This window comes from Tympanuchus pallidicinctus, unplaced genomic scaffold (genome assembly GCF_026119805.1).
Source record: "Tympanuchus pallidicinctus isolate F22 unplaced genomic scaffold, pur_lepc_1.0 scaffold20, whole genome shotgun sequence".
Taxonomy (NCBI): Eukaryota; Metazoa; Chordata; class Aves; order Galliformes; family Phasianidae; genus Tympanuchus; species Tympanuchus pallidicinctus.
The window spans coordinates 2,275,707-2,301,691 of record NW_026294722.1 but is presented as its reverse complement, the minus strand read 5'-3'; the positions used below and the strand labels follow the sequence as shown (position 1 = coordinate 2,301,691).

The window sequence follows — 25,985 nt, the reverse complement described above, 5'->3', positions numbered from 1 at the left end:
TCAGCGAACCCAACACAACAGGGCTGTAGTAGAGCAAGGAAGAACTTGGCTCCTCTTCAAAGGGACCTTTTATCGAGTGCTTGGTGCGATGTGACAAAGCAGGGACGTGTGCCATGGATGTGATGCTTCCCAAACTCCCCCTTCTACCTTGATTAAGCTTGGACACAGTTTTCTCTGCCAGGGTGATGAACCCTAACAACGTGCATCTTGTTTACAGCTGCACTGAGCTCTTAATGAGTCTTCTTGTTTCTGACCAGGACGACGTACTTCCTCTCTATGCCCTGAATCCCATTTAAAATATCAAGTTTGGAGGTTTTTTTGCTGCTAAAGCCACTGTAGTGAGCGAGCTGTGTTTGCATGCTGGCAGCCCAGCCTGCACAACAGCTACACCTGGGCCCAAGCAGCCCTGCAAGCTCTTAATTTCACCAAAAAAACTCCCATATTTTGGCAAAAAATATACTTGGAAAAACAACTTTGTTTTACCACTTCCCCAGTTACCTGTAGCAGTCACTTTAAGAGCTGCTGCATTTCACTAGTTTTCCTTGAAAATATCCTCTTTCTTTTCTCTTCTATGATTATTTTCTTCACAAGAACCAGGTTGGTTCCCACAGAAACCCAGAGAAACTTTCACAGGGAAAAAAGCACATCAGCACCCCATGAAATGTCCATGTTTGGCTTTGAATCTTGTCAGATTAGGTGGAGAAAACAATGTTGAGAATTTTCCAGTTCAATGACTGTGTGGTTTGGTGCTGTTGCTCTGCGGATTTGGTAGAATGCAATGGGGACGGGGGGGTTTCTCCCTGCTTTTCCAGCCTCTGCCCTATTTCTCATCCAGCTGGCCCCGTCCCACCGCTCTGTGCCAGGCAGCCGACTGCCTTCCTCCCCCTTGCTCTGCATAATCTTTTTTCCCTCTTTTTGTTGCTGACTTGGAGTGCTCTATTTCAGCTGCAGGAAAAATCGAGAGTATGACAGCCATGGAGCTGAATCCTTTGCTGAGGGCTCTCCTGTTACCTCTGCAGCCATTCCTAGAAGGTGGTAGGAAACCAGAGCCAACCCATGCCCCACTTTTTGGTGCGCATGCAGCACCCACCAGCTTTCTGCTGCCATGGTAAGCTCTGTGCTGGAATATCAGCCCACACTTGGCTCTGCTGTTTTAGGCTGCAATGGATAATTTCTAATCCCTCTATTCAGAGAGTTTGAAGGAACAGGAGGAGAAACATATGGCATATGCCACCTCAGCTCCCAGGAGGTGTGGGGCTGTTGTCCTGGCAGCTGTTGGGGTAATCTCGTCCTTCTGTCTGTGTCCATGTCTGAAAGGTGTGCCTGGAGACCCGGGCTCTACCTGCGAGCAGCGGACTCTGCTCTTGGGCAGGGCAGAGTGCAGGAGCCTGGGTGCTTGGAGGCTGCTTGGGCCAAAGAAAGCCCATTGTGAGACGTGTTTTTGATGGGCTGTCATTGCTCACTGGCCTGGCCCCATCCTGACCCCACTGCAGCCAACAGGAGTGGTGTCAGTGGGACAGCATCGCCTCTGCTTTCTTGGTTTGTTCCTCCCGGGCCCGTTGCGTCTGTCCCAATCTCACTCTCTCGCTGCATCGCCCGCTCTGGGCACCATCTGGTGGGGTTTGCTGTGTCTCATCTCACCAACTGTCGTTTGTCCTGTGGCTGTGGTGGAAACGCGCTCGCATTTTGCATCAAAGAACCCCTAAACCATTCACTCTGCGGGCCAGCCGGCCTGTCGGAGAGGAGCCAAGCTGTTGGCACTCAATAAGTGACGAGCATTAATAAAAGCATTACAGTGAGGTTAGTGCCTCATTAAAGTGATGCTAACGAACCGGCTGTCTTCCAGAAGTATGAAATTTTAACTAAGACTTCCTCCTTCTAATTTTATATATAATTAAATTGGTGTAGAGAGGCAATATTCACTTCTCCAGGCTGCTGCGTTAGAAGCTGAGCCAAATTCACAGGAGTTGCTCTGGAAGTGTACCAGAGCTCGTGGGAGCAGCCTGCAGCCGTGCAAGGCACACAGGGCCAGGGTGCTGCAGCAGAGCTGTGGCTGTGCCCTCTGCCCCAGCACTGCCCAGATTTGCTGCAGGCTGCATCCACCTGAGCTGCACAACTCCAGACCCACATCACGCTGTGCTCAGGCTCTGGAGCAGGAGCCCCAGCCCACAGGCAGCAAGCCATTAGCTTGTAGAGATGCTGAAATCAAAGTATAGCAGCACATGTCTTGCTGCTTCTGTTCTTCGACAGATGTGCCAGGGAGGAAGTGTTCACACGGAGCCGAAGTGCCCTACATCACACGAGCAGCTTCCAAGCTTTGCTGGGCAGCTAGCACTTAGTGTGGGCTGGGAACTGCTGCATCTTGGCCAAGCATCTCCTACAGGGAGCAGCACAGATCTGCACCGGAGGGCTTTTGCTCTGAGCCCTCCCACAGCCTCCAGTGCCCCTGGGCCCGGCTCCAGGCCCCCAGCAGCCCCTGGCCGTGCACAGCCCGGGCTGCCCGCAGAGCCCCCATGGCTCCATTGTGAGCAAATGAATTCTGCCCTGCACTGAGGAGTAGCTCTGCTCTCAGGAAGGCTTGGCGGCAGTAGTGAGGGAAGCAGCTGCTCCAAGATACACAGCCACCACCACCACCCCCCCTTTTTTTTTCTCTTTCGGCTGGTTTTAGCAGCAGAGTGTTCCCATGTGATGGGCATGTGAGCAACGGCTCTGCTGGGAGCATCTTGCTGGGCTGGCAGCCGAAGCTGCTGCATTCTGTCCATGTGTCCACAACTTCGCAGCTTTTCTTCCTCCCCTCTGTCAGGTTTTTATTCTTGTGATCAACCTGAAGCAGATTTGGTCGTTGTGTTGTTAAAGGATGGTGTTTGGTGGATGAATTTTAGCATGTCCCCTCTTCTTACAAGGAGGGTATAGACTAAACCCAGTGGTTTTAATGGTAAATGTCACTTTCTTGAACGGAAACAACAAATAAATACTGTTTTGGCTCTGTTTAGAAGCTCGTCTTGATGGTCTGCCCAGGGGAAATGACGGTGTAACACTGAACTTAATGCCACACTGCTGCCTGATTCTCCACTTGTTGCAGTGGCTGCCAGAGCTGAGAGCAGCTGCAGGCTTCAGCTGAGGGCTCTCCCTGCTGCCTGCTGAAGCTCCTGGGCTGGAGGGGCTGCATGTGCCACGCTGTCTCTGCCTGAGGCCACAAGCAGTCACCCGTCTGGGAGAGTTCACTTCTCACTGCAAAATTTCCTCCTCATCTCAGGCGTTATGGCATAGATTTTCTTGCAAAGGCGCCAGCTTTGCAAACAAGCACTATCCTCACTGCAGTGAAATTAATAGGGCGTCTGGGGCAAAGGTAAAACTAAAATACATAAGTAAATGTTTGCAGGATCAGGACCTTATTCAGCCATAAATCAGGTATCACCAGCCAACAATGGAATTACCAAAGTATAAAATCCCATGTAAGCCAGTAAGATCGGCTCCAAACCTGCTATGAATTTGCTTTTTGTTTCCGTGCCAAGAATACATCTCTTCTAACTGCTGCAATCAGGTCTGGTCCTTTTTATTTTCTTTTAAGTGCTTTTGGGCACATTAATTTCCCGTCAGCAGCAGATAGGCACCGCCTGACCCTCCTTTCCTTGGGCATGTCCCTGCCTGCTTCACCCACGCTGAGCTGTCGCTATCAGCGGGGGTTTTTCTTTCCTTGTCTATTCTGTTGCTGCATTCCGTAAACAAAGGGACACTGGTGACGATCCCAAACTGTTCTTTTTTATTTGCCTGGGAACGGAGTCAACTATTTGTTGGTCTTTTTTTGCCTTTTTTTTTTTTTTTCTTGTCTTTGTAAACTGCTGACCGGTTTAACGTTTGCCCATACCTGTGCCATTGCAGCACTGATGCGGCGGGGCTTGTGAGCAGCTGGCACTGGGCAGGAGGAGGAAGCAGACAAGGCAGCGAGCTGCAGGTGGGAGGAATCAGATCAAACCTGAGGCCCAGGGCAGCGCCGTCCCAGGGCAAGGACGTTGTGCCTCAGAACGCTGTTGAAAATGGCCAGAAGGATCCTCATTCTGCCCTGTAGCAAATGCTACCTGTGGGCTGCAAAGATGCTCAAGAGGTCTAGAGGTCTGTGGAGGGATGATAGCATCTGCCCGATTATGGATTGTTGTTTTTAATTATGTAGCCATAATGACATGTAATTAAAAAAAGGATCTAATCTCGATGGAAACTCATTTCAAAATGAATAACTGCCTTCTCTCCCACCTTTCTTCCTTAGAATGCAATGTTTGGATGGCGCTGGGGCTCTGGTAGCATTTGTTTCCACCCACCTTCTCCAGTTTGCTCCATGAAAGCCCTCAGCTGAGCTCCTGCATGGGGCTTTGGGACAGCGATGGGGAGGAGCTGGAGCTGGAGCTGGAGCTGGAGCTGGAGCTGGAGCTGGAGAATGGAGCAGGAGCCTCAGGAGTCGCTTGGGGCTGAAGAGCGAGGAGAAGCTCGTTTGTTATGCAAATATCTGCTTCGGCCTGGCCTGGCATAGGCAGTGGAAAGCTCTTGAATTATTTTAAGCAGAGGACAAAAGTTCTTTCCCTCCCCCAATCATCTTGGATCCTTGTTAAAACAAAACAAAACAGAAACCTCTGTGTGAACCATCTGAGGATGATCAGCGCTCTGCTTTCCTGGCAGGAGTGGTGTGGCCAGGAGCGCACAGGCACAGGGAAATAGAACAATTAAGACAAAAGAATGTATTGGAGGCAGACAGGCTTTATTTTGTTCTGATAACAGTAATAGCGAAGCACCCTCCAGCCTTATCACCACCAGCATGCTAGGGGCAGGCAGGCCACAGGGGGACAGGGCCATCCCTGGGCCACCTGCAGGGAGGACACAGGGCAGCCATTCCAGGGAGCCACTTGGGATGGCTGGTTTTATGGCTGGTTTGGTGGGTGGCTGGGTTAGATGGCTGGTTTGGGTGCTTGAAACACAACTCAAGGAGCCACCTATGCATGTCTTAGAGGACAGGGCCATCCCACCACGGCACGATGTGGGAGCAGGTGTGCATTTAATGGCTGCTGAGATACAGTGCTGCATTTCCATACAGCCCTGTGCTGCTGCTTGAGCGGCCACTGGCTGCTCTCAGGCCATGCGTGGCACCCATAGGGGGTGACACACAGAGCTGCGGGGATGCACTCACAGGCAGGGCTGGATTTTGGGGATACTAGCACAGCAGAAGGGGCTGGAAGGACACAAGGTGTCTGTGCCCTGGATAAGAATCCAGTAACTGGCTCCCAGGATCACCCAAACACTGGGTGCTGTGGACTAGCTGCAGTTTGGCCTCTGAGAGAGGAGCTGGGTCTGCAGTGCAGCAGTGTGTGGGCCACATTTTCCTGTCTATGTGAGCTGCTTCATTTCCTAAATGCAGCTGCTCTCATGGGCCTTTTAAAAAGTTAGAAAATTTGTGTGGGCACTGCAATGTTTATTTTCTTTGAAGGCATTTCTAACCTTCCATTAAGAAAGGTTAGATAGAAATTGAAACTCTGCCTTTAAAGATGACATGCTAGAAGCAGCACAGAAGCATAAGCAAATCAGGAGAGATTTGGAGCGTGTGCCTAAAATCCACTGTGGGGGGATACATTCTTTTAAAGCATTTGCTTGTCAGTGCTGCTGCAAGCTCAAGGCCTGCGGTGCTGCACCATGCCCAGCTGGCACCATGGGGGTTAAGGCTGTGCGCCTGCAGCACAGAGCACTGGAGGTGTCCTGCCCAAGGCAGGATGCTGGCATCGTCCCCTCACTCTTCTCCACGGTGTCACACAGCTGCCAGTGCACCCCAGCAAACACGACCCATTCTCCCTGAGCAGCACTGGGAGCAGAGGGAGAGGGAGAAGGAGGCGATGGCAGCGAGGGGAAGGTTGAACTTTCATGCAGTGTTGTTTTTTGGTGCTGGAGACAGGCTGTGCATGGAGCAGGGCCCTCCTCCAGCTCCCCCACGCTTTGCTGGGTCTCTCCGCTTTGTTCCCTTGCCGGTGCTTTGGCCAAATTCTGTTCAGCCCAAGCCAAGGCAGCGCGGGCAGAGCAGGCGCGGAACTTCTGGCACAGGGACTGCGGGCACAGCGAGGTGTGGAGGCAGGGCTTTGTCTTGCAGTGCCACGCAGTGCACCGTGCCACGAGGAGAGCGCGATGCCCGCTGCAGAAAGCGCTGCCTCCGCAGTTACACGTGGCTGCTTCAGCTTGTAGGAGCAGAGCCTTCCCACGGGATGGTCCTGCCCAGAGCTGAGGAGGGCAGGAGGGGAAGGCAGCCCATGGAAAAGGCAGTGGCACAGACCCCTCAAATGTCACGCAGAGCTATTTTAAGATATTATCTTGCTGCCCTCTGGCAAAAATGTGCTTTGCAGCAGAGATTATCGTGTGTGCAGTTTGGCACACAGGGGCTGTCCCAGGAGCCGAGCAGTGGCAATGCAGAGCGGCGGCGCTCAGTGCTCCTGGTGCTAGGGCACAGTCCCAGTGCCCCGTGGGCATCCACAGATCCTGCACATCTCCATGGGGGGTCTGCAGGTCCCCGTGCCCCTCACACCAATGAGGAACTCCTCTAATCAGCGTGTGAGCTCCACAGTTGGTTTTTGCCATTTGTTTTGGCAGTGCTAGCCAAGCACTGAGATTTTGGCTTTCTACCCCCATCAGAAGACGGGCTGCCCATACCCACCCTGATGACAGCTGTGTGCTGTGCCCTGACCGGGCAGCATCCCAGTGAGGGTGGCAGCAGGGTGCTGTGCTGTGGGCACACTGCATCCTACCCCCCCTGCACCTACACAAACCCCACAGCACTCTGGACACCCTGTGCATGTGCGTTATCACCACCACCCGCCCAGCTGCTGGGGTTGGAGATTACGGAGCTGCTCCTTATCAGCCTGCAGCCCCGCCGCCCCCGGGGCCCCGTTCACAGCCTGATGATGCTGAAGAAATGAGTAAATGCCCGGTCACCTCACTGCAGCCATTCTGTTGCAATGGCTTGGGCTGGGCTTTGTTGGTTTGGTTGTTTGTTTTTGTTTTTGTTTTTTTTTTCCCAGGCATCTCAGTGCAGCAGCCAGAACACGTAGCATCTGTCTGTCTGTCCATCATCTGTCCCAGGTTAACCCCCCCCCCCCTCCATCCTGCCTCTGCACAGTCTGCTCAGCAGCCATTTCTGGCAATTTAGCAGGCAGTTACAAGAAAATACTCTTCATCTTTATTAGGCACATGCCCCAGACAGTGCCAATGGTATAAACATTTGGATTCAATTTATTATTTTTTCTGTACTTCATCCTGGTGCTGCTGGGAGGCTGGGCAGGCTGGGCAGGATAAGGCTGGGGGGGCAGCGGGGATGGGAATGAGGAGGGGGATGGAGGTGGGTTGGGCTACAGCACCTCCCCTTCACCCATGTGGGATGGGATGGCAGTGCCCAGAGCTGGGGCAGCCTGACTCCTGCCAGCAGTCCCCCAACTGAAGGGCTATATGTGTATATATGTATTTTTTCCATTCACCCATGCAGAGCTGCTGGCAGGGCTGAAGCTCTCATCCAGCATGCAGGTGCCCAAAATAGCTGTGTCTGAGTGAGACTGAAGAAGCACTCGCAGTTGGCTGATACGAAGTGCACACGTGGGAATGCTGCCACAAACCACAGGGCTCCTGCAAGACTGCTGTGAGCCCTGCAGGCACTTCAGCGGGCTCAGCACAGGGGGAGCATGCAGAGGGGAAAGCCCCCAGCAGGCAGCCCTCACTCCTGCACCCATCCATGCACTGATGTAGGTTTATAGCATACATAAGTATACTATCACAGAGTCACAGAACGGTTTGGGTTGGAGGGGACCTTTAAAATCATCTCATTCCAACCCTGTGCTGTAAGCAGGGACACCTCCCTCTAAACCAGGTTGCTCACAGCCATGTCCAGCCTGGCCTTGAACGCTTCCAGGGTGGGAGCATCCACAGCCTCACTGGGCAACCTCTTCCAGAGTCTCACCACCCTCGCAGTAAAGAATTTCTTCTGAATATCTAACCTAATTCTCCCCTCTTTCAATTTAAAGTCATTTTCCCTTGTCCTGTCACCACATGCCCTTATAAAAAGTCCCTTCCCAGCTTTCCTGTGGGCCCCTTCAGGTTCTGGAAGGCCGCTCTCAGGTCCCCCCAGAGCCTTCTCTTGTCCAGGCTAACCATACTGCACATCTGTCCATGTATACATGAATATTCATATACATATATATATATGTATATGTATATATATGAATATGCATGCAGCTGAAAGTACGTATATGTATTCATGCATGTATGTTTCTAACGAGATTTTTCTATAGATCATATAAATATATATAACTAATGGATAAATATATACACACACAAACTTAATCGGAAACAGGAAACAACTGGTTTACCTTTCCAAAATGAGTCATAGCAATGTACAGCGTTGAAAATAAAGTAGGATGTGGGGTTTGAAGGCTTTTTTTTCCCCTGAGGGCTCATCTTTATGCCAAGGTCTGCTAATTTTTAAGCCAGATCTCAGCAAAATAATGGTACCATGTATTCCTTTCATTTCACTTTCATTTCGCAGGGCTCCAGGTTTACTTAACATGCTAGCATGCAAGAAGCAAACGTAAACACGAGCAGCTGATGTTACTCAAGAAAACAAATGGACGGCTGTATCTGTGCACTCCCCAGTGTTTATCCAGAGGGAGAGATTAAACGAGAACCACTCAGGCGAGCTTAGCCCGATTTTAAAAGGTCTTTTGAGTGCTGAACATGTAATAAGATGCTCAGTGCTATTTTTGAGGCAAGATGCTCCGTGCTGGTTTATAAAAGGCCGTGCTCTTTGGCTTTGTATGTCTAAAAGCTCCTCAAAATCTGCTGCTGGGACTCTGGGGCCCATCATGTCAATGGGAACGAATGCTGGGCTGCCCACCCACCTCCAGGCACGGGGCTGGAGCTCACCTCTCGCCTTTCTGTGCTGCATTATTTCTCCTTAAGCTTCTTTCTTGCATAGCTGATGGAAGCTGAGTAGAGTGGCTCTTACAGAAAGATGCAGAACAACAGCCATGATGCCCACATGTGGGCATTACCTCTGTGTCTCTGCTGTCACGCAGGGCTGTGCAACACCGAATTTAAAACACGACGGTGTGAAATTACGTCTTCAAATTACATACATGGATTCTAACATCTAAGCAAATAAATAAACAATAGATGCACGTCTGAACAAATCTCTGCATAATTCTTCAGATGTTATATATGTGTTTTAATGCCTACACAAGTAAATGAATGCAGTCATGCACATCTGTAGAGGATGGGTATAACCTCTGCAGCCCAGCACCTGCTGGGGCACAGCCCAGGTTCAGTGGCTGAGGAGTTTGTGGCTCTCGGGCTCTTGCCTTTATTGTGCAGTTTCACCCTAAAGCACTGCAGCACATGAAGCTCTGACCTCTCCATGTGAGGCATCTCCTTCTCCCCCCTCTCCACGCCATCCCCCAGCCCCAGTGTTGCCGGGCTTTGAGCACACAGCTGATAAATCTGAGCCTGTCATTGCCCTCACACAGCAGGGTCTTATCTGTGCTATCATCCCTTCCCGTGGCACACCTCTGTGCCACAAAGTTTGTGCTGCACTGTCAGCACAGGGATAAGGCTGTGGGGTGAGGACAGATCCCCCAGTGAGGCCCTGGGGTGCCCCATCCCATGGGAAGTATCGGAGGCATCGAGGTGGCTCCGGTCCCAAGAAGAACCCATTCCTCTGCTCCCAAAGGGACATTCGCTTCTCCCCCACATCATCCCACAGCACTTTGGCTGTTCCTGCAGGCATAGCAGTATCAGCAGCTGCGGGGCTATCAGGCTGAGCAGAAGCTTTGCCAGGAACTATCTCGAGCAGCACATGACTGTGCCGGCCGGCGATATGGGACAGGCATGCGGCAGTCCCTCATGCAGGCAGTTGACTTTGTTATTCAGACTATTTTAGTGATGGGGTTTTTAATCCCAGGCTTAACTTTTTCTTTCTCTCTCTTTTTTTTTTTTTCTTTCCTTTTTTTCTCTCTGAACAAGGGAATCTCTGCGCTGGCAGGATTCAGAGAGGCACAAAGGAGGGAAAAACAAGTTTCGGCCAGAAGTGGGGAAAAAAAGAAAAGGATGCTGTTAGCATTCCCTGTGTGTGAGGGGGTAAAACCGTTTTGCTGTGAACTTCTCATTTTAAAGGGCAAGTGCCACCAGCATCCCTGCTGCCATGCAACCAAACCCCACTTCAGGCCTTTCCCTCGCAGACAAGAAATTCTGGCTTTGCTGCAGGAGCAGGGCTGCGTGTGGGCAGCACTGCACTGCCTGAGCACCCCAGGATGTCACTGTCCTTTGGGTCAGGGTGACAGTCCTGGCGTGCTGTTGAGGGATGTGCTGGCATTTAAGGCAATGCTGACAAGTGGCAGCAGGTGGATGCCCTGCAGCTCAACGCTCACCTGGATAGCCCCAGTGTGATGCTTTCCTGGGAAAAGTATTTGCATTTGTCTTGCAAATGACTGAGCATACAGGCACAGCTGCAGGGAGGTGGCCTGTACCAGCATGGAAATAGCAGCCCAACACAAGGTCTCTGGCCATAGGACAACAGAAGCCACATGGCACAGGGGAAAGATGAGGCTCCATCTAGCAGTGCACTCACACAAAAATAATAATAATTAAGCTTTTAAACGATTGCAAGGCAATTTAAGCACTTTTCCTGACAGATGACACTTCAGAGGCCTTGGTCTTACTGACTGAGGGAGAGGCAGGCCCCAGGTGCAGGCAGCAGCCAGTGCTAAGCCCTGCTGCAGGACCATATTGGGGCTTGGGGACAGGGATGCTGCAGGGCCAGGCAGTTCCAGCAGCTCCCAGCCCCAAAACGCGCTCCCCACCAAATACTCAAACAGGGAGAAGGAACTGCTGAATATCCCCACCCCAACAGGACTCCAAAGCCAGCAGCCAGGCTCCAATCCCGCCGGCGCTGGGCTGGACGTGGTGCTCAGCTCTTACTCGTTTGGCAGCCCCACAGCTGTATACAGAAAGTAATTACTTAAAAAGGAAATAAATGTCACCCGCATGGTTGTAAGTAAAACCCCAAGCAGAGCTAACAGAGCACCATCAGGCTCTGCATTCTCATGCAGTATGAAGAAGGGAGGAATGAGCTGTTTCCATTCATCTAGATGGGCTGTTTACTCTGAAGCCTACTGATGACGTTAGACATGCCCGCTCTGTGCCTTTAACTTCAACAGGGCAGTTGATCAGACACAGAACTGTCCTGCCTCTACTTCTGTCCTACAGCACCCTCTTCCCCCATCACAGCTTTAGGCATCATCACCTCTGAGCAGTAACACAACCTGGTGCCAAAGATGCAACACTTCTTGGCACCAGTCCTGCCCTCGCCTTTGCAGAGATTAAATAGATTGCTGTCGTGTTCAAACAGAATCATTTTATTTACTTTTAAAAACAAATATTGGAAATTCCTAATTGTCAAAATCTGAAAACCAAATTTCTAAAGCAAGTCAGTGAGGTCAAGTCACATGTGGCCATGTGAGCAATGCACAGGAGGTTCAGGGGATGCAGGCACCTCTGCAGCCCATAGACTGAGGCAGGGCTGGGGCAGAACACTGCCTGCTGCCTGAGAGCTCTGGGCTGAGATGGGATGGCAGCTGCCTGGCTTTGCACTGAGGCGGCACGAGGTGTAAGCACTGCTGCACAGGCTCAGCACCCATCTGCCCTGCTCCACACACACTGCCTGTACTCAAGCACCCAGGCTGGGCACAGCCCCAGCACGATGCTCCCAGAGCTCAGAAAGCCCCAGCTGCCGAGAGCCACAGGGAGACACAGAGCAACCAACAGTGCTTGCTGTGCCCAGGTAGTGACCACACATCGCAGTGCTGGGCTGAGGTCCCACGCTGGCACATCGCAGACAGAGGCCAGCTGCAACAGCTTGGTTTGATACACCCTAATGCACTCCAGCCAAGCAAACATGACTCCGTAACAGTATCCAATCACTTTAAAAGTTAAAATAGTTTATTGCTGTTCTTTGTAGAAATGCACTTAACTTACATTGCCTGTTCTCTTCCTTTATTTGGCTGTTGCGTTATAAGCATAAAAAGGTCACGTTTACTCATTTGTTCAGTGAATAACACCTTTCTTCCTTTTGCTCCGCTCATGATATTCTCCTAAGCTTAGCTGGCCAACAGCCCCAAATCTCTGACATAAATACTGTAAATGTCTCCATAGTTTGCAGCATTGTAACAAAAGATCTACTGAAGTAGACAAAATGTTCGGTATTCTTGGTTGGTTTTTTGTTTTTTGCTTTTTTTTTGCTTTTTTTTTTTTGCATTTTAAAAATATACCTAAATTTGAGATAATCTTAACAGAGTAACAATTACAATAAGAAAATAGTACAGTGCGTTGACTAAAGGAATATTCGGCCCTCCCTCGAGCTGATATTCCCTCTTGCAAGTTGAAGTGATTCAGCAATTACTTAGGAACTTTTAACTACGTACAATAATTTAGTAAAATGAGAATTAAACAAGGCAGATACTTACTACTATTCTTCTGTCTGCAATTCACAGCTCATGCGAATAAAATCGCAATAAATATTAAAAAATAGTTTTTCTTTTTTTTTTTTTTTTTTTTTTTTTTTCTCTGTAAGGCATCTCTGAGTATTACAAAGTTTTTGTACAACCAAAAAATAAGATTGCTTTTCTCCACGTTCTCCGAGTACCTCTGTACCTCAACAGTAAATAAGAAAATTGCAGGTTCGATGAGGAGGGCTGGGGGGGCAGAAAGAAGCCCACAGGTGATGGAAGCAGCCTGCAACATGTGAGAGGAGCTGCAGTTTTCCTGTGAATCATTTCAGTCACTTCAAGAACATCTTCAAGACGCGATCTGTCCAGATTGAAAAACAACTTACCCGAAGTCCTTCTTCGTGAGCACAGTCAGACTGCCAGGCTTTGGGTTTGCCCGTAACACTAGAAATAGCTTAGGTATTGATATGCACCTAAATAAATGGGAGACAGGTCAGGGCGACTTCTTTTTTTCCTTGTTTTTTTTTTATGTTCGGTTTGGGATTTTTTTTGTTGTTGGTTTGTTTTTTTTGTTTGTTTTTTTTTTTTGCTTTTGTTTTTTTTTTTTTTGCATCTTGGTTCTGTTTTGTGGGGTTTTTCTTTTTGTTTTTTTTTTTTTCTTTTTCTCTTTTGCCGCTGCTTTTGTTGTCCTAATTGTCTCCTTCCATTGCAAAGGACTTGTCCCAGCAAGGCGGGCTCACTGCATGCGGTCGGGCTGCAGCTGCTGGGGCTGGTACTGCACAAAGGTGGCGGGCGCTGCCGGGGTGCTGGCGGTGATGGGGGGCTGCACAGCCCCCGTGTAGCCGTAACCCACAAAGCCCGCGGCGGGAGAGGCAGCGTAGGGGTACTGGTCGTAGGCAGCTGTGGTGTACTGGGAGTAGGCTTGGCTGGCGGCGGTGTAGTCGATGTAGGGAGATGCGATGGACTGCACGGGGGTGGGGATCACCACGCTGGGCTGAATGATAGCTTGGGGGTAAACATAGTGAGGCGTGAGTCTGTGGGAGCAAAGGGAGATGGGTCAGTGAGGGGTCCGGCCCGCGTGTCCCTGCTCCCTCCATGCTCCCTCCCCGTGCCCCATGGCGGCTGTGCTGGGAACAGCCCCGGGCCTTCCTCACTGTTATCAGTTAGCACACATTTAGGCTGGTGTTTCCATAACATGGGATGTTTAGGGCAACGCTACAATGTGTTTGTTGTAAAACACGAGATATTCTTTCTGGTTTTCTTCCCCCCCGTCATGCTCTTTGGTGGCTGTTGGGTCAGAGCAGCACTCCAGGATCACCGGTCTGTACCTTGAGTTGCTGCTGGCAGGAACCGAGCCGTGCACAGACCGAGCCATCCTGGGGATGCTTAATGCAGGACTGCCTACTCGTTTGCTAGGAAATGCTAATAACTAATAAATAAATGAATAAATACATAAAAACAGAAGGAAAGGCCCATGAGAAGATTTGGGGCTGCCAAAATAGTAGCTGACAGCACGTTACAACCAAAAAGCAGTGCCCCGTGCCCCAAGAGGTGCCACCCATGTGCAAAGGCTCTCCATCGGACTGCCGTGCTGCACTGCGTGACAGCAGTGACCCACAGACAGCTCCTCATCCCCACCCCCAAACCCCACTTGCTTTGGCAAACACAAACCAAGGTATAACTCTGCGCCACACTAATGCAGATTCAAGCATTTGGGGGACTGTTGTGTGGATGTGTGTGACAGTGCGTTTTTAACGCGACCACTTTTAAAAGCCTCCCACAGGCTTTTCACACACTGCAGGCTGCTGCATGCCTGAAGCGCTTTGCGAAGTGGAGCTCAGCTGCTCAGGGACCCACTCTTCCATTTGATCCCTGTCAGAAATAGGGCAGCAGAACCCCGTGCGCTGCCCCAGCCGTGGCCTGGAAGCTTCTGCAGGGCCTCTCACTCCCTCACCCCATCTGAGCACTGCCCAGGGCCTCAGCGGTGCCTTCAGTGCCCTGGGGCTGCCCCTGCCAGCAGCTACGGGGCTGTTCCCATTTGCTCTCCAGCCAGCACTGGATGCTTTCACCCGCTCTTCAGGCAGGAGAAAGGCTTTCCCCAAACAAGCACACACGTTATCTGATCTTTCTCTTGTTTTGCCACTCGCACACTGTTTTTTTCTGTAGGCAATTTGCACTATGAGAGAATGATTGCTATCCTTCCTCCTCTCAACAACTCTCCCTCCTCAGATGAAAGGAGGTGGCAGCACAGGCATGGGGCAGGATGCATGGCGGGGAGCAGCACCCCCATGCGTGGCTGATTAAATGCAATGGCCACCTCCAGAGCTCACAGGGAGCCTTTCAGTCCAGAAATACACAGTACCCAGTATCAGCCAGTGACTAACAAGAATGAAATGAGGTGACAGACGTTCACTGAATCATTTTTGCTGCAGTTGTGATCCAAATTAAGACCAGCATGGCTCAGTCAGAAGCTCCCACCAGAGCTCAGACCTCAGGCTCAATGTCCCGTGCTCGCATCGGATTGCAGCAGATGGCCTCTTCCTTGGGCCATCGAGCCTTTGCCTGTGGAATGACCCGGCTGGGCTGACAGCCTCTGGGAAATCCATCAAAGCTACACCCCATGTGAGTGCATGCTCCAGGGGCTGTCTCTAAGCACATGGCTCCTCTTGAAGCACGCTCCAAAGAGACAGCGAGCCTGCAACATCCTAGACTGCTACTTCCTCAGCAAGGAAAGTTTCCATCTCTTCAGTGCCTCTTTGAATAAAAAGCACCATTAGCTAACAAGACAAGGAGTATTCTTGTACCCTGCTTCCAGAAATAAATCCCAGCCCAGCGCATACACACGCACGCATCACACATCAGTTTACTGCACTGAAAAAACTCCAGCATCATGTTCTGTGTGAAGGGAAGGCTCTTCTGCTCTGTGGGTTTCTAGCATTTAGTTATAGGAGATTCACTACAGATATTATGGAGTTTGGGCTTCTGAATTAGCATATAGATGGAGAGTCATTTGTCAACCCAAGATAAGGTCACTTGGATTACTTGCAGCTACAAAGACAACAAAACCAGTACAGCAGACAAAGTTAACTGCTGGCTGCATCTCTAGAAGGTCTTGAAACACCTTTCCCTCCTTCGTTATATTTGAAAAATCTTAAAAAAAAAAAAAAAAAAAAAAAAAAAAAAAAAAAAAACCACCCCCTTTGGAGTGCTGTATTTTTCTACAGACCAGCAAACTGTAACCTGAACATCTTCCAGAATGAGATGTGTTCACATGCCTTCCCTTCCTCCCTGCAGCTTTCCTCATCTCCACAACAGGCCCTGCAAGCCAGAAGGGAACTTCATCCAGAACGCACAGCACAAATAGGAAACATCACCCAGGTGAGCAGCAATTCCCACCACCCCCATTGCTCCCACCTGCAGATGCAGCAGATGCTGATGGCATTGGTGGCAATGGGGATGAAGGCCCAGCAAGAGTCACTCAGACCCCTGCAAAGTGTGCTGGTCTGAGAAAGCTGGAGCTCCCGGCCCCTTTGAGCTCCGCCAGCCACACAAGAGCTGCCTTTGCCAAGGTGGGAGACAAGTGCAGTCCTCTGTCAGGAGGGACACAGCATCACACAGACACTTAGTAAACAAGAAGGGGCACGGGGCTCTTGGCAGCCTCACAGATCAGCACACAAATGCCACTGCCATGGCCAGCCATTTAGTCCTTGAAGAATAAAAGAAACAGAGCCCTTTGTGTCTGCCACTGCAGGCACAAACGGCAGCATTTCCCCAGGAATTTGGCCTCCATTTCCACCAGAGTTGACCCGTCAGCTGCTACAGAGACACCCACACTGCCCCAACACGTGATGCCAGGACAGACGGATGTGTTTGAGCCCTCTGGGTACACAGCACCAGCAGTGATATCATGGGATGCTGGACTCCAGCTGGTAGGTACCACAGCAATGTAAAAACTGCCTGCACAGAAGTAACATGTCCAACCATAGCCTGCGTGATAGGTTTGAAGAGAGATTTTGAAGAGAATTTGTGAGTCTAAGTGCATCAGACCAAAGCTGCTCTGAGAAAAGCCCTGGCTGAAGTGGTGCAGCACCACCGTGGTGTAAGTGATGTACAGACACATCCTGCCATGGCCGATGCCCCAGGAGCAACGTTCCTGAAGGACAAGGACAGCACACATCACACAAGGAGCTGCCTGGGCTCTTTAACCCTGGGTGAAACACTGGTGTCTGGGCAATGCCTACAGCCACAGTGCCAGGCTGCAGAAATGCAACAAATTCAAGTCCTGTTCTCAAATCCAAACGCAACGCAGAACGGTTTGATGCAGATTGGGACACTGATTCTGCACTGACCACTGTGCAGTTCATCAGCATTTACTGACTTGGGCTGGGCTTCAACCACTGCCATGACAGACTTCTGATTCCTGAAATGTCCCTATTAAAGCGTGCATTGAAATGTCAATGGTTTCTGCCTCATCAGCCAGATTCCAAACAGACAAGGGTGAGCCACTGAGGCTGTGTATGTACCCTTGCCTGCTGTACTGTGACACAAACACAAATCAGCACCAAAAAAGGAAAAAAGAAAAAAATTCTGCTCATCTTGCAACTGATTTGCCTGTCTGTCTTCTGCTCTTCCTGCTCTAGTCCTTTGGAAACAGGTACATACTGGGTTTCCTGCTTGGTTGCCACAATGTGCTGGTGGCAATGGCCGAGGAGCAGCCTGCTGCAACACTGTCCCAGGCAGGAATCAGGTCAGAGCAGAAAGTGAGCATACTGCAGGTTTCAGTGATAACCCCTACTGATAGCTGAGCACCCCAGAACCACTGCTTAAGAAATACAAATGCCAACTATTCATGATTACTATGAACATTCGTGATTTCAAACTAACTTCATTTTGTCAGGAAAAAAAACACCATAGGGAACAGGGAGCACTGCAGCAGCTGAGAACCCAACACAGCCCAGCGATGCCATCATTTTACAGCCTTAGCTAATCTTGACTTTGTGATGCAAACTAATGAAGGTGGATCCCACAGAAAGAAATAAAAATAAATGCCATCCACGCCTTCATCAGGAAGCACAGCCAGTGCAGAGGTGTGGAAGAGAAAAAACAAAAAAGTAAACAGAAAGAGGATGCCTATCGAAGATGAGAACGCATCTCCTACAATGATCTAATCCTTTTTCTTAACCAAGAGCCTGAGAGTAACATCCTGAGCTCCACCACCAGTTAACCAGGCTCAACAATTCACAGCTTTATCCTCTGCATCTCGTCTCCCACACACCCATGGGAAAAAGAAAAATCAGTAGTAATTCCAAAGAAAAGTATAGTGGGACAAACCAAAAACAGATTTGGAAGAGCAGGCTGGAAACCACTCAGGTAGAAGAGGTGGAAATAAAATCGGCCTGAAACAAGAGCCATCTGGCACCAGGGAAAAAGCCACATGGAAGTTTATCCACAGCCAGTCAGCGATCCAGAGTTATCAGCACAGCCCAAACAGACAGACTGACTGGAGCAGCAGAAAACTCTTCACCTCAGTCATCTGCAGGTGCCTTCAGCATCAAGGAGAGAAAGCCAGTAGGATGCTACGTTCATTGCGTCCACATAGGAGGAACACTAATGGCTCTGAGAGATTAACGCCCAGGAAGCCCCAGAAATTCCACTTTCAACTGAGCTTTCCCACGTTCCTCTGCATTTTGGGAAGGTGCAAAAGCTACAGAAACATCTTTAAAGTCTTCTCCAGTACCTGGCAAGCTTGATAATAATATATAGATTAAGCTGCCTACATTTAACTGAGTATTTCTAGCAGGCTTCTTTTTGTATGATTCTTTCCACTGATTTTTAATTAAAATCTTCATACATTTATCGAAGTTCTTTCCTGGATATACAAAGTATTTTGAAGCAAAGTGCTTTACCTACAGAAGAAGCAGTGAAGTAATAGGTTTTCTTTTATCAGAAATAGATAATGGATAAAACAAGCAGTTGCTCAGACAAGAAAGAAATTTGATTTCAAGTGTTTCTGGGGTGTCTCTTGCCAGCTGTGCCTTCAGCGACTGCCCCAAGCCCCCAGCGAGGGCACAGGGCAGCTGACACACACAGGGAATCAGGGTCAGTGCAATCCTGCTTACGGGATCAAGAAATTAAGAAACAGGAGAGTAAATTTTCACTCCGAGGTCCAAGACTTTTCATCTTTTGTGATCATAAAGTATATTTAGCTCTTGTATGCAGCCTGCTCCATCTGTGGGGAAGAAGTTCTTTATAGAAGTCATATTTAGAAGTGACCCAGTGTCCTTGCTACCAAATTATCAGCACAACTGTTCCCTCATGGTGTCCCCAGCTCAGAAGCAGGCTGGTCAGAGCTGCATTTCTCATTCGAATTACTGGGCATGTGTTTAATACCACAGAGTTAGGGACCAGCGGCCAGCAGCTGCGCTCAAGAAAGACGAGCTCAGGAACAGGCTGGGCTGCTCTCAAAATTCAGGCACGTGCACAAATCCGCTGCCCTGGGATTAAAGTGGCAATGGATCAGAAGAGGACAGGCTTACAGCTGCTGCTCCTTAGCTCCTTGCAACCAGGAGAAAGGACTTGGGTCACTGCTGCTACTGCTTTGGGATGGAGAACAGTAAATCCACCAGCAGAGCCACGCAGAGGAGAGGGCACAGCTTGAGCCACGTCTTAATGAGACTAAGGCAGGGCCAGCTCAGCCCTGCTCTCCCTCACATACATCAAATGGCACAGTGAAGCCTGAATCAACAGCTTGGTCCCTAGAAAAGGTCCAGTGCTGTCCTGAGCTCAGCACCCCAGCTGTACAGCCACACATACAGTCAGTATATCAGGCTGTTCTCTCTTTGTGTCTTCTATAAAGATGCAGAACATGAGAATACTGCGTCCAAAACAACAGCACCAAGGCCTTGGCCCCAGTACCAACATTTGCCATCCTGAAGTAGACGTCCTAGTTTGCAAAGCCATCAGATCCATTTATAACTACAAATCTATTCTTAAAAACAGCAAAAAAAAAAATAAAGAGTTCTTCCTGACTGGGAATCTTTTGGTCTGAATAGCAGCAAGCATGCCTGAGAACTAGCAGCTGAAGCCATTTGGAAAACAAATTTGAGTGTTTCTTAGGAAATCACCCACCCTCAGAGCTTTCATGTTATTGGCACGCGACACACAACAGGTGCTGATGAGCCTGCCCCACAGGAGCAGCACAGCAGCCAGGGGTCCACAGCAAGCCAGCTTTGGGACGTGGTGCAATGAAAGTCAGAGCCGGGGGTGCCAGCTGTCAGCCTGAACAGAGCAAGGGCAGCCTGTGCCTCTCTGGCCACTGAAAGCTTGTTTCTTCTTAATTTGAACTCAGTAGAGAAGTTTTAAGGATAAGCAGCTGCAAGGGAGGTGGGCTGACACAGATAGGGCCCTCCTTCACTTCCCACTGCAGCAAGACCAATGCATGAAATGTCAAAATCACAGAGATTTAACCATTTCCAGTGTCGGCCCAGGACCACAGGCCAGCAAAATAAGCAACTGCAGAAGGATGAGAGATGAAGTCTCTGGAGCAACATCTCATGTGCAGATATGGAAAGAGCTGGATACTGCAAGAGACAGCTGTAAGTTCCCAAGAGCTCAGTCACTTACTCAGCCACTGGTAGATCTCCCACACAGATAGCCCATTTGCTGAGGCACAGCCACAGGAATGCAGCTGCCATGCACCGCCTGCATACAGAGCTGAGAGCACAGCTGGGAAGAGGAGAACCAGGGAATCCCCCTCCCTGCAGGGCTCAAGCCAGCCTGGGGCAGTGGGGTCACAGAATCATTATGGCTAGGAAAGACATCAAGATTACCCAGTCCAACCGCCGAGCCTCCTCCACCGAAGCACGTCCCTCAGTGTCACATCTACATGCACCTTGAAAACCTCAGGGGTGGCAACTCCACCACTTCCCTGGGCAGCCTGTGCCAGTGCCTGACCGCTGTGAGAAGAAATCTTTTCTAATATCCAACCTGAACCTCCCCTGAGGAGGAGTCCCAGAGAAGAGGACCACAATGGGAGCACAAGGCAGCTCTGCCACATCACCAATGCTCCTGGCCAAGCGGCCTATGCAGGTACTCTTAGCAGCTTCCAAAGATGCTTCAGATATTTCTCAAAATTTCTTTATAGGGACATTTCAGCAGTAAGACATAAGTCCATCTACAGAGTCTTCCCATCCTCTGGTCACATAAACACAGCTCCATGCCAGCTGGTAACCGCAGGCAAACGCTGGGGCACTCCCACCTGCCCCCAAGCCAAGTGCAACCTATAAGCCACAGACTGAGCCCCCAGGGCTGCTTCCCTAACCCCAGAAGCCAGATCTCCAAGTCACCCTGACACAACCACATCCCTCACCTCACATTACTGTTAACATCTCCAGTTACGACAGCCCAGAGACTACTTTCAAAACAGGATTTACTACCGACTCCGTGCTGTCTGCTGTGTGCCTCCCCTGCCAGGACAGCAGGAGGAAGGAGAGAGGCTCCTCATGGTTTCTCTTTCTGTTCCGCATACCCTGGGCAATATTTACAGCTGCATTTGGGTCCCTGGGGCTGTGGGGAAGCCTTCGGTTTATAAATAATCTTTACTAATGTTTGGGTAGCTTTCATCATAGTTTCCATTCACGTTTTACCAAAAAACCTGCATTTTGTGGCTTGTTTTCTCCTATCTAACTGCCTCATAGATCACGGGCTGTTCATTCATTTCCTCCTTGCCACATCCAGCTTGCACACATAATACCCCACGTCCCATAAACAATCGTCACTTGGAAACTCTATGGCAATCCTGGATGCAAACACTTTGCAGAGACAGAAGGTAAAGGAGGGAAAACCCTGCAAGACCTTGTATGCAGCAAAGCAGAGAAAATAGAGAGCTCTGTTTGGGGAAGACCAGGATTTGCTCTACAGTGTGGACAGCAAATGAGCAACAGCAAGTTGGCCGCACTTCCAAAGACTGCCAGACCCCATAAACTCCTCATCCATCCTCAGATCCCACAGAGGACAAAGAACATCATGAGTTCAAGGGAATACGAGAGCGGAGCCTGGCAGGCTCTTGTTCCTGCTAATCTAATGACAACACAAAGGGAAAACTGGCAGCCAAGCCCCACTGCTTGACTGAGCACCTGATGCTGTGCTCAGAAGCCACAGAACAGCCCCAGCCGTGGTGCTCAGGTAAATGGCTCCACGTTCTGCCAAACCCACATTTCTAGCCATTCTGCTCCAGTGGTGACTGAATGCAACGAAATTCATGTTTACCGATGCTTGCAAATAACGATATATAATCCTCTCTCCTTCCACCCCTCTGGTCTCCTGGTTCCTGTCTCTTGGCAACTGATAAATAATTTATAGTGCTCTCTGCTGCATGCACCAAGTGCAGCTCTGCTGGCTTAATGATGAAACCAAGAACTGGAACAGGAGCCGCCTAGATCACAGGGAACACCTACTCACTCGATCCCACATTTTCCTGGATTTGAAGCTCAGAAGTGAACTGCTCAAAAAGAAAAACCACGTTTTCCACAGCCGCAGAGCTGTGGCTGCTGGGAGGCACACGAAGGAACAGCAGATCGTCTGCACGGGGAACAGGCGAGGGTCAGCTCCTGCCTGCACACCTTGCCTGTTTGCTCATGAAAAACCTCATAACGTGCTGGGCTTTATCACCCAGCTCTACTGTGTGCTCTCGTGCATTTTGGAAAGCCTCTGGTGGTCACATCTCAGAGGCGCTGCCTACCTCCAAGGCTCCAAAAGCTGCTGTAACTCCCAACACTCCTGAAGAACAACAGCTTCTCTATCCGTGCTATTGTGGCTCTCACACACAGAAAAACTCCTCTTCGTTTCACGACAGATATTCTTCAAGTCCTTCCAACAGAGCTGTGACCACTTATGAAAACTGGCATGTTTGAACTGTGCACAACGCATGCACTGGGAGCGCGCTATTGTGGCAACACAGCCTCTTGCACCCATAAACTCACTGGAATGAGATTACCCAGGCAGTTGGCAACTGCAGGCGTGAGGGCAGAGGAGTGAAAGTTTCTATTTTGTTGTTAGCTCGTTTTTTTTTTTTTCTTCCCCCTCATCCCTCAAAAAAGGCACAAGAAGTGCTACAAACAGAAAACAGGGAAGGGATGAAATATTTCTGTTGACAAAGGCCAAAATCCCATCTATTTATATTTGTCACATAAAAACTACAACAGAGAGGTGCTCAAAAGCCTTACAAAATGCACTACTTTCTTAATGCTCTTAGAAAATAATAATAAAAAACCTTATCAATATTCACTTTCTGAAATAGCATAGAAAAGGAAAGGCATCAATCATTAAACAGTTAAATGAAGGCAGTATGACAGTCACTATTGTTCTCGTGAAGCACACTTGTCTTTTCCCGAGCAGCTGCCAGATCCTATTAGATGTATAAAAAGAGGACTTTTCTAACCGAGCAGGGATGGTATAAGCTATTGAAAACAGCAGACAAAAGCCCACTTTTGCAGACTATTCAAGCCTTGTATAACATCTGTCCAAAATCAATTTTTGACCTAGTGTTACTTTCATTAAGTAACAGACTTTGTTTCCAATGCAATTTGTTTTCTAGGATAAAACTGTACCCCAAGCATTATTACGTGGGAAACGGCGCAGAGGAAGCAGCTCTTATTTGAGAAACATGAGAACAGAATTTGCTTAATTGCTTTGACACCTTAAGTACTGCAACAGAGAAACTACTTTCCATATATCTGAATTCGCGTGAATTCTTGAAGCTGGCAGAGCAGCGAGCAGCGCGCCGGGTCTGCTGTGACTGAGACTTACTGAGGATAAAGGAGGATCTTTGGGAATTATATGAAAGCTGACAAATGCACAAAACTTCTGAAATCTCCACCAGAAATAAAGCACTCCCAGCATTAACTACAGCTGTTGCAACTCCCCTCTCCCGGCTCGTTTCACGCATTTTAAATAATGAGGAAGCTGATTTGCGAATCTGATTTCCACCCGACTGTTAAGAAACAACATCCACTTACCCAAAGGGTCTCTGGATGAAGGCTGGGTGGAGCTGCTGCACACCTATGGTAAAACCTGAAAAAACATTCAGGAAAACAATATGACCGAATGGCAGCCACTGTGCCCTGCGGCTCAGCACACACACACAACATCAGACCAACGCACATCCATTTTGTGCGCTGCGTGCGTGAGCAAACTTAGAGCCCCGTTTAGGAGCAAGTTCGTTTGGTGCACAGCGCACAGCAGATGGGGATTCAGATTAAAGGATGGTGCACCAGTGCGGCCATCAGCACAGACAACGGGCACAACATCTCATCTACCGCCCGGCACCGCGGGTAAAATTAAACCCCAGGGCAAAACGCTGAAATGGATCTCGGTGCTAACGCTGACGTAACGGAGGGGAGAGCAGGAAAACAGATCGGCCGCGGAAGAAAAGGGCTTTAACTGAGTTACGTGAACTTGGGTGCGCTGTGCCGGTGTAACAGGTACAGTAATGGATACGGCACAGAGGTAACACGAGCACAGCGCGTCCTCCACCAGCAGCACCCAGGGGCGAGCAGGCAGCGTGCCGATCAGCCCGAGCACTCCTTCCGTGCCGCAGCAACCTAACAAGAGAGCGACGGACCTCTCGGGCTCCTCACCGGTTTGAATACTCCTCGGCTTTGCTCCCAGATACGCCAGGTTCACGTTTGCTTTCCTGCCATCGATGATAGGGTTGGGGTCTTTGCACGCTCGCTCAGCCGCGGCTCTGTCCGCCATGGTCACCTGGAAGGAGAACCGCGTCGTTTGTAGCGACCGCGCCTCGGCAGCGCTCCGCCAACGGGCGCCCGGACCGCTTTGTTTACCGCCGCGCTTCGGTCCGGCGCTCAGCTCCGCTCCTCGGAGCGCCCCGTGCCCAAACGGGCTGCGTGCCCCGCACCGAGCTGCCCTCAGCCGGCGGCTCTCCTCGCCTTCCTGGCGCTCCGTTAGGGCACTTAGCGGGCCGGTGCCGGCAGTCCCAGCGGAGCGAGGACTTTGGGGGACGCACGGAGCGTTACCGGCACCGCACCGCACCGCGCCCTTCGCCCGCGCGCAGCCCGGCCCGCAACGCAGCGCTGGGGCGGCACTTACAAAGCCGTATCCCCGGGATTTGCCCGTCTGCCGGTCGGTGATCACCACCGCCTCCTCGATGTCCCCGAAGACTTCGAAGTACTTCCTGAGGGAGGAGTCGGTGGTGTGGTAGGGCAGCCCCCCGACGAAGATCTTGGTGAAGGTAGTGTCCTTCTGCACGGTGTGCATGGTGCCGGGCGCGGCCGGCCGCAACCGGCATCCACCCGCGGCCAGAACCCCCTCCCTCCCTCCCTCCCTGGAGGCGGCGGCGGCTCCCAGCGGCCTACAGCGGGCTCATGGCCGCGCTTTGTCCCGTCAGCGCGGGCGCCGCCCGCCCTCCCCGCCCGCCGGTGCCGGTGAGTATCGGCCGCGCGCCGCACCGCCGCCTTTGTAGGGCCGCGCCCGGCCCCGCCCCGCGCCGCACCGCCGCCGCGCAGAGGCGCTCGGGGCGCGTAGTCCGGCCCTGCGCCCGCCGGGCACCGGCGGCGGCCCCGGAGGAAAGGAGGGAGGGCCGAAGGGCGCCGGGGGCCGAGAGCGGAGTGCCGCCACACAGCCCGCCTCGGGCGCGCCGCCGGCACCGCCCGCCTCCTCCTGCTGCACTGCGAGGGCGGGGGTCTCCTGCACCGCACCAAACAACACCGCACCGCACCCCTTCACCGCCGCAGCTCCCACGCCCCGGTTTCCATCAGCCGGAGCCTCGGAGCCTTCGGCTCATCCTGCGTTATGGTTTTAGAGTGGGGCAGAAGGAGGAGTTTTGCCGGGCGATAAATGCAGGGGTAACATTTTAGCGAGAAAACCATTGAAGGGTCTGACTCCATCCTTTGGCTTCTGAACAGACTCGGCCTCTACAGACGTTTCTTCTACAGAGCCCACAGAGAAAAGCCAGTTATTTCAAGAGAAAGGAATGCATTAAGGTTGCACTCCATCGTTATTCATTAATATTTTTTCTCGCACTGCTTCCATAGCTCTAAACATCCTATGCTCCATAAGAGAAGAAAGGAAAGCCGTTAAGCTTTTCATTCCTAAAGCCCCAGACCTTAAGGCTAAGACACATTTCCACTGATTGCTGTAGAGGCAGATGGAGCTGAGCTGGCACAGCCAGCATCCCACAGCAGCAGCACCCTCTGAACAAGGAGCAGCCAGGGACCATCAGCCATTGGCTCCCAGCAGCACAGCCCACAGCCAGGGGTCTCAGGGGTCAGAACGCAGCGGGAGCTGCACCTCTGCGACACTGCATCGTTGCCCTATGCCTGCGTGACTTCCCCCACAAACTGCCCTCTGGGCCACCCTCGGTGAGTAACAACCCAGTTGGCATTCAATCACCAGCCCTTAACAGCCCTCACTCTGCTCCACGTGGTGGCAGAGATTCAAACCATGCACATGGACTCC

At 50.7% G+C, this 25,985-nt stretch overlaps 1 protein-coding gene across 1 annotated transcript; it reads right to left on the bottom strand.

Moving 5' to 3' along the window:
* Window positions 1-11,984: 11,984 nt before the first annotated feature.
* Window positions 11,985-24,854, bottom strand: RBM38 (RNA binding motif protein 38). The gene is made up of 4 exons (XM_052683891.1): window positions 24,618-24,854; window positions 24,149-24,272; window positions 23,528-23,582; window positions 11,985-13,546 (listed from the first exon to the last, which is right to left on the bottom strand). The coding sequence occupies exons 1-4, from the start codon at window positions 24,783-24,785 to the stop codon at window positions 13,249-13,251; spliced, it is 645 nt and encodes a 214-aa protein (XP_052539851.1). The 5' UTR covers window positions 24,786-24,854; the 3' UTR covers window positions 11,985-13,248.
* Between the last annotated feature and the right edge of the window lie 1,131 nt (window positions 24,855-25,985).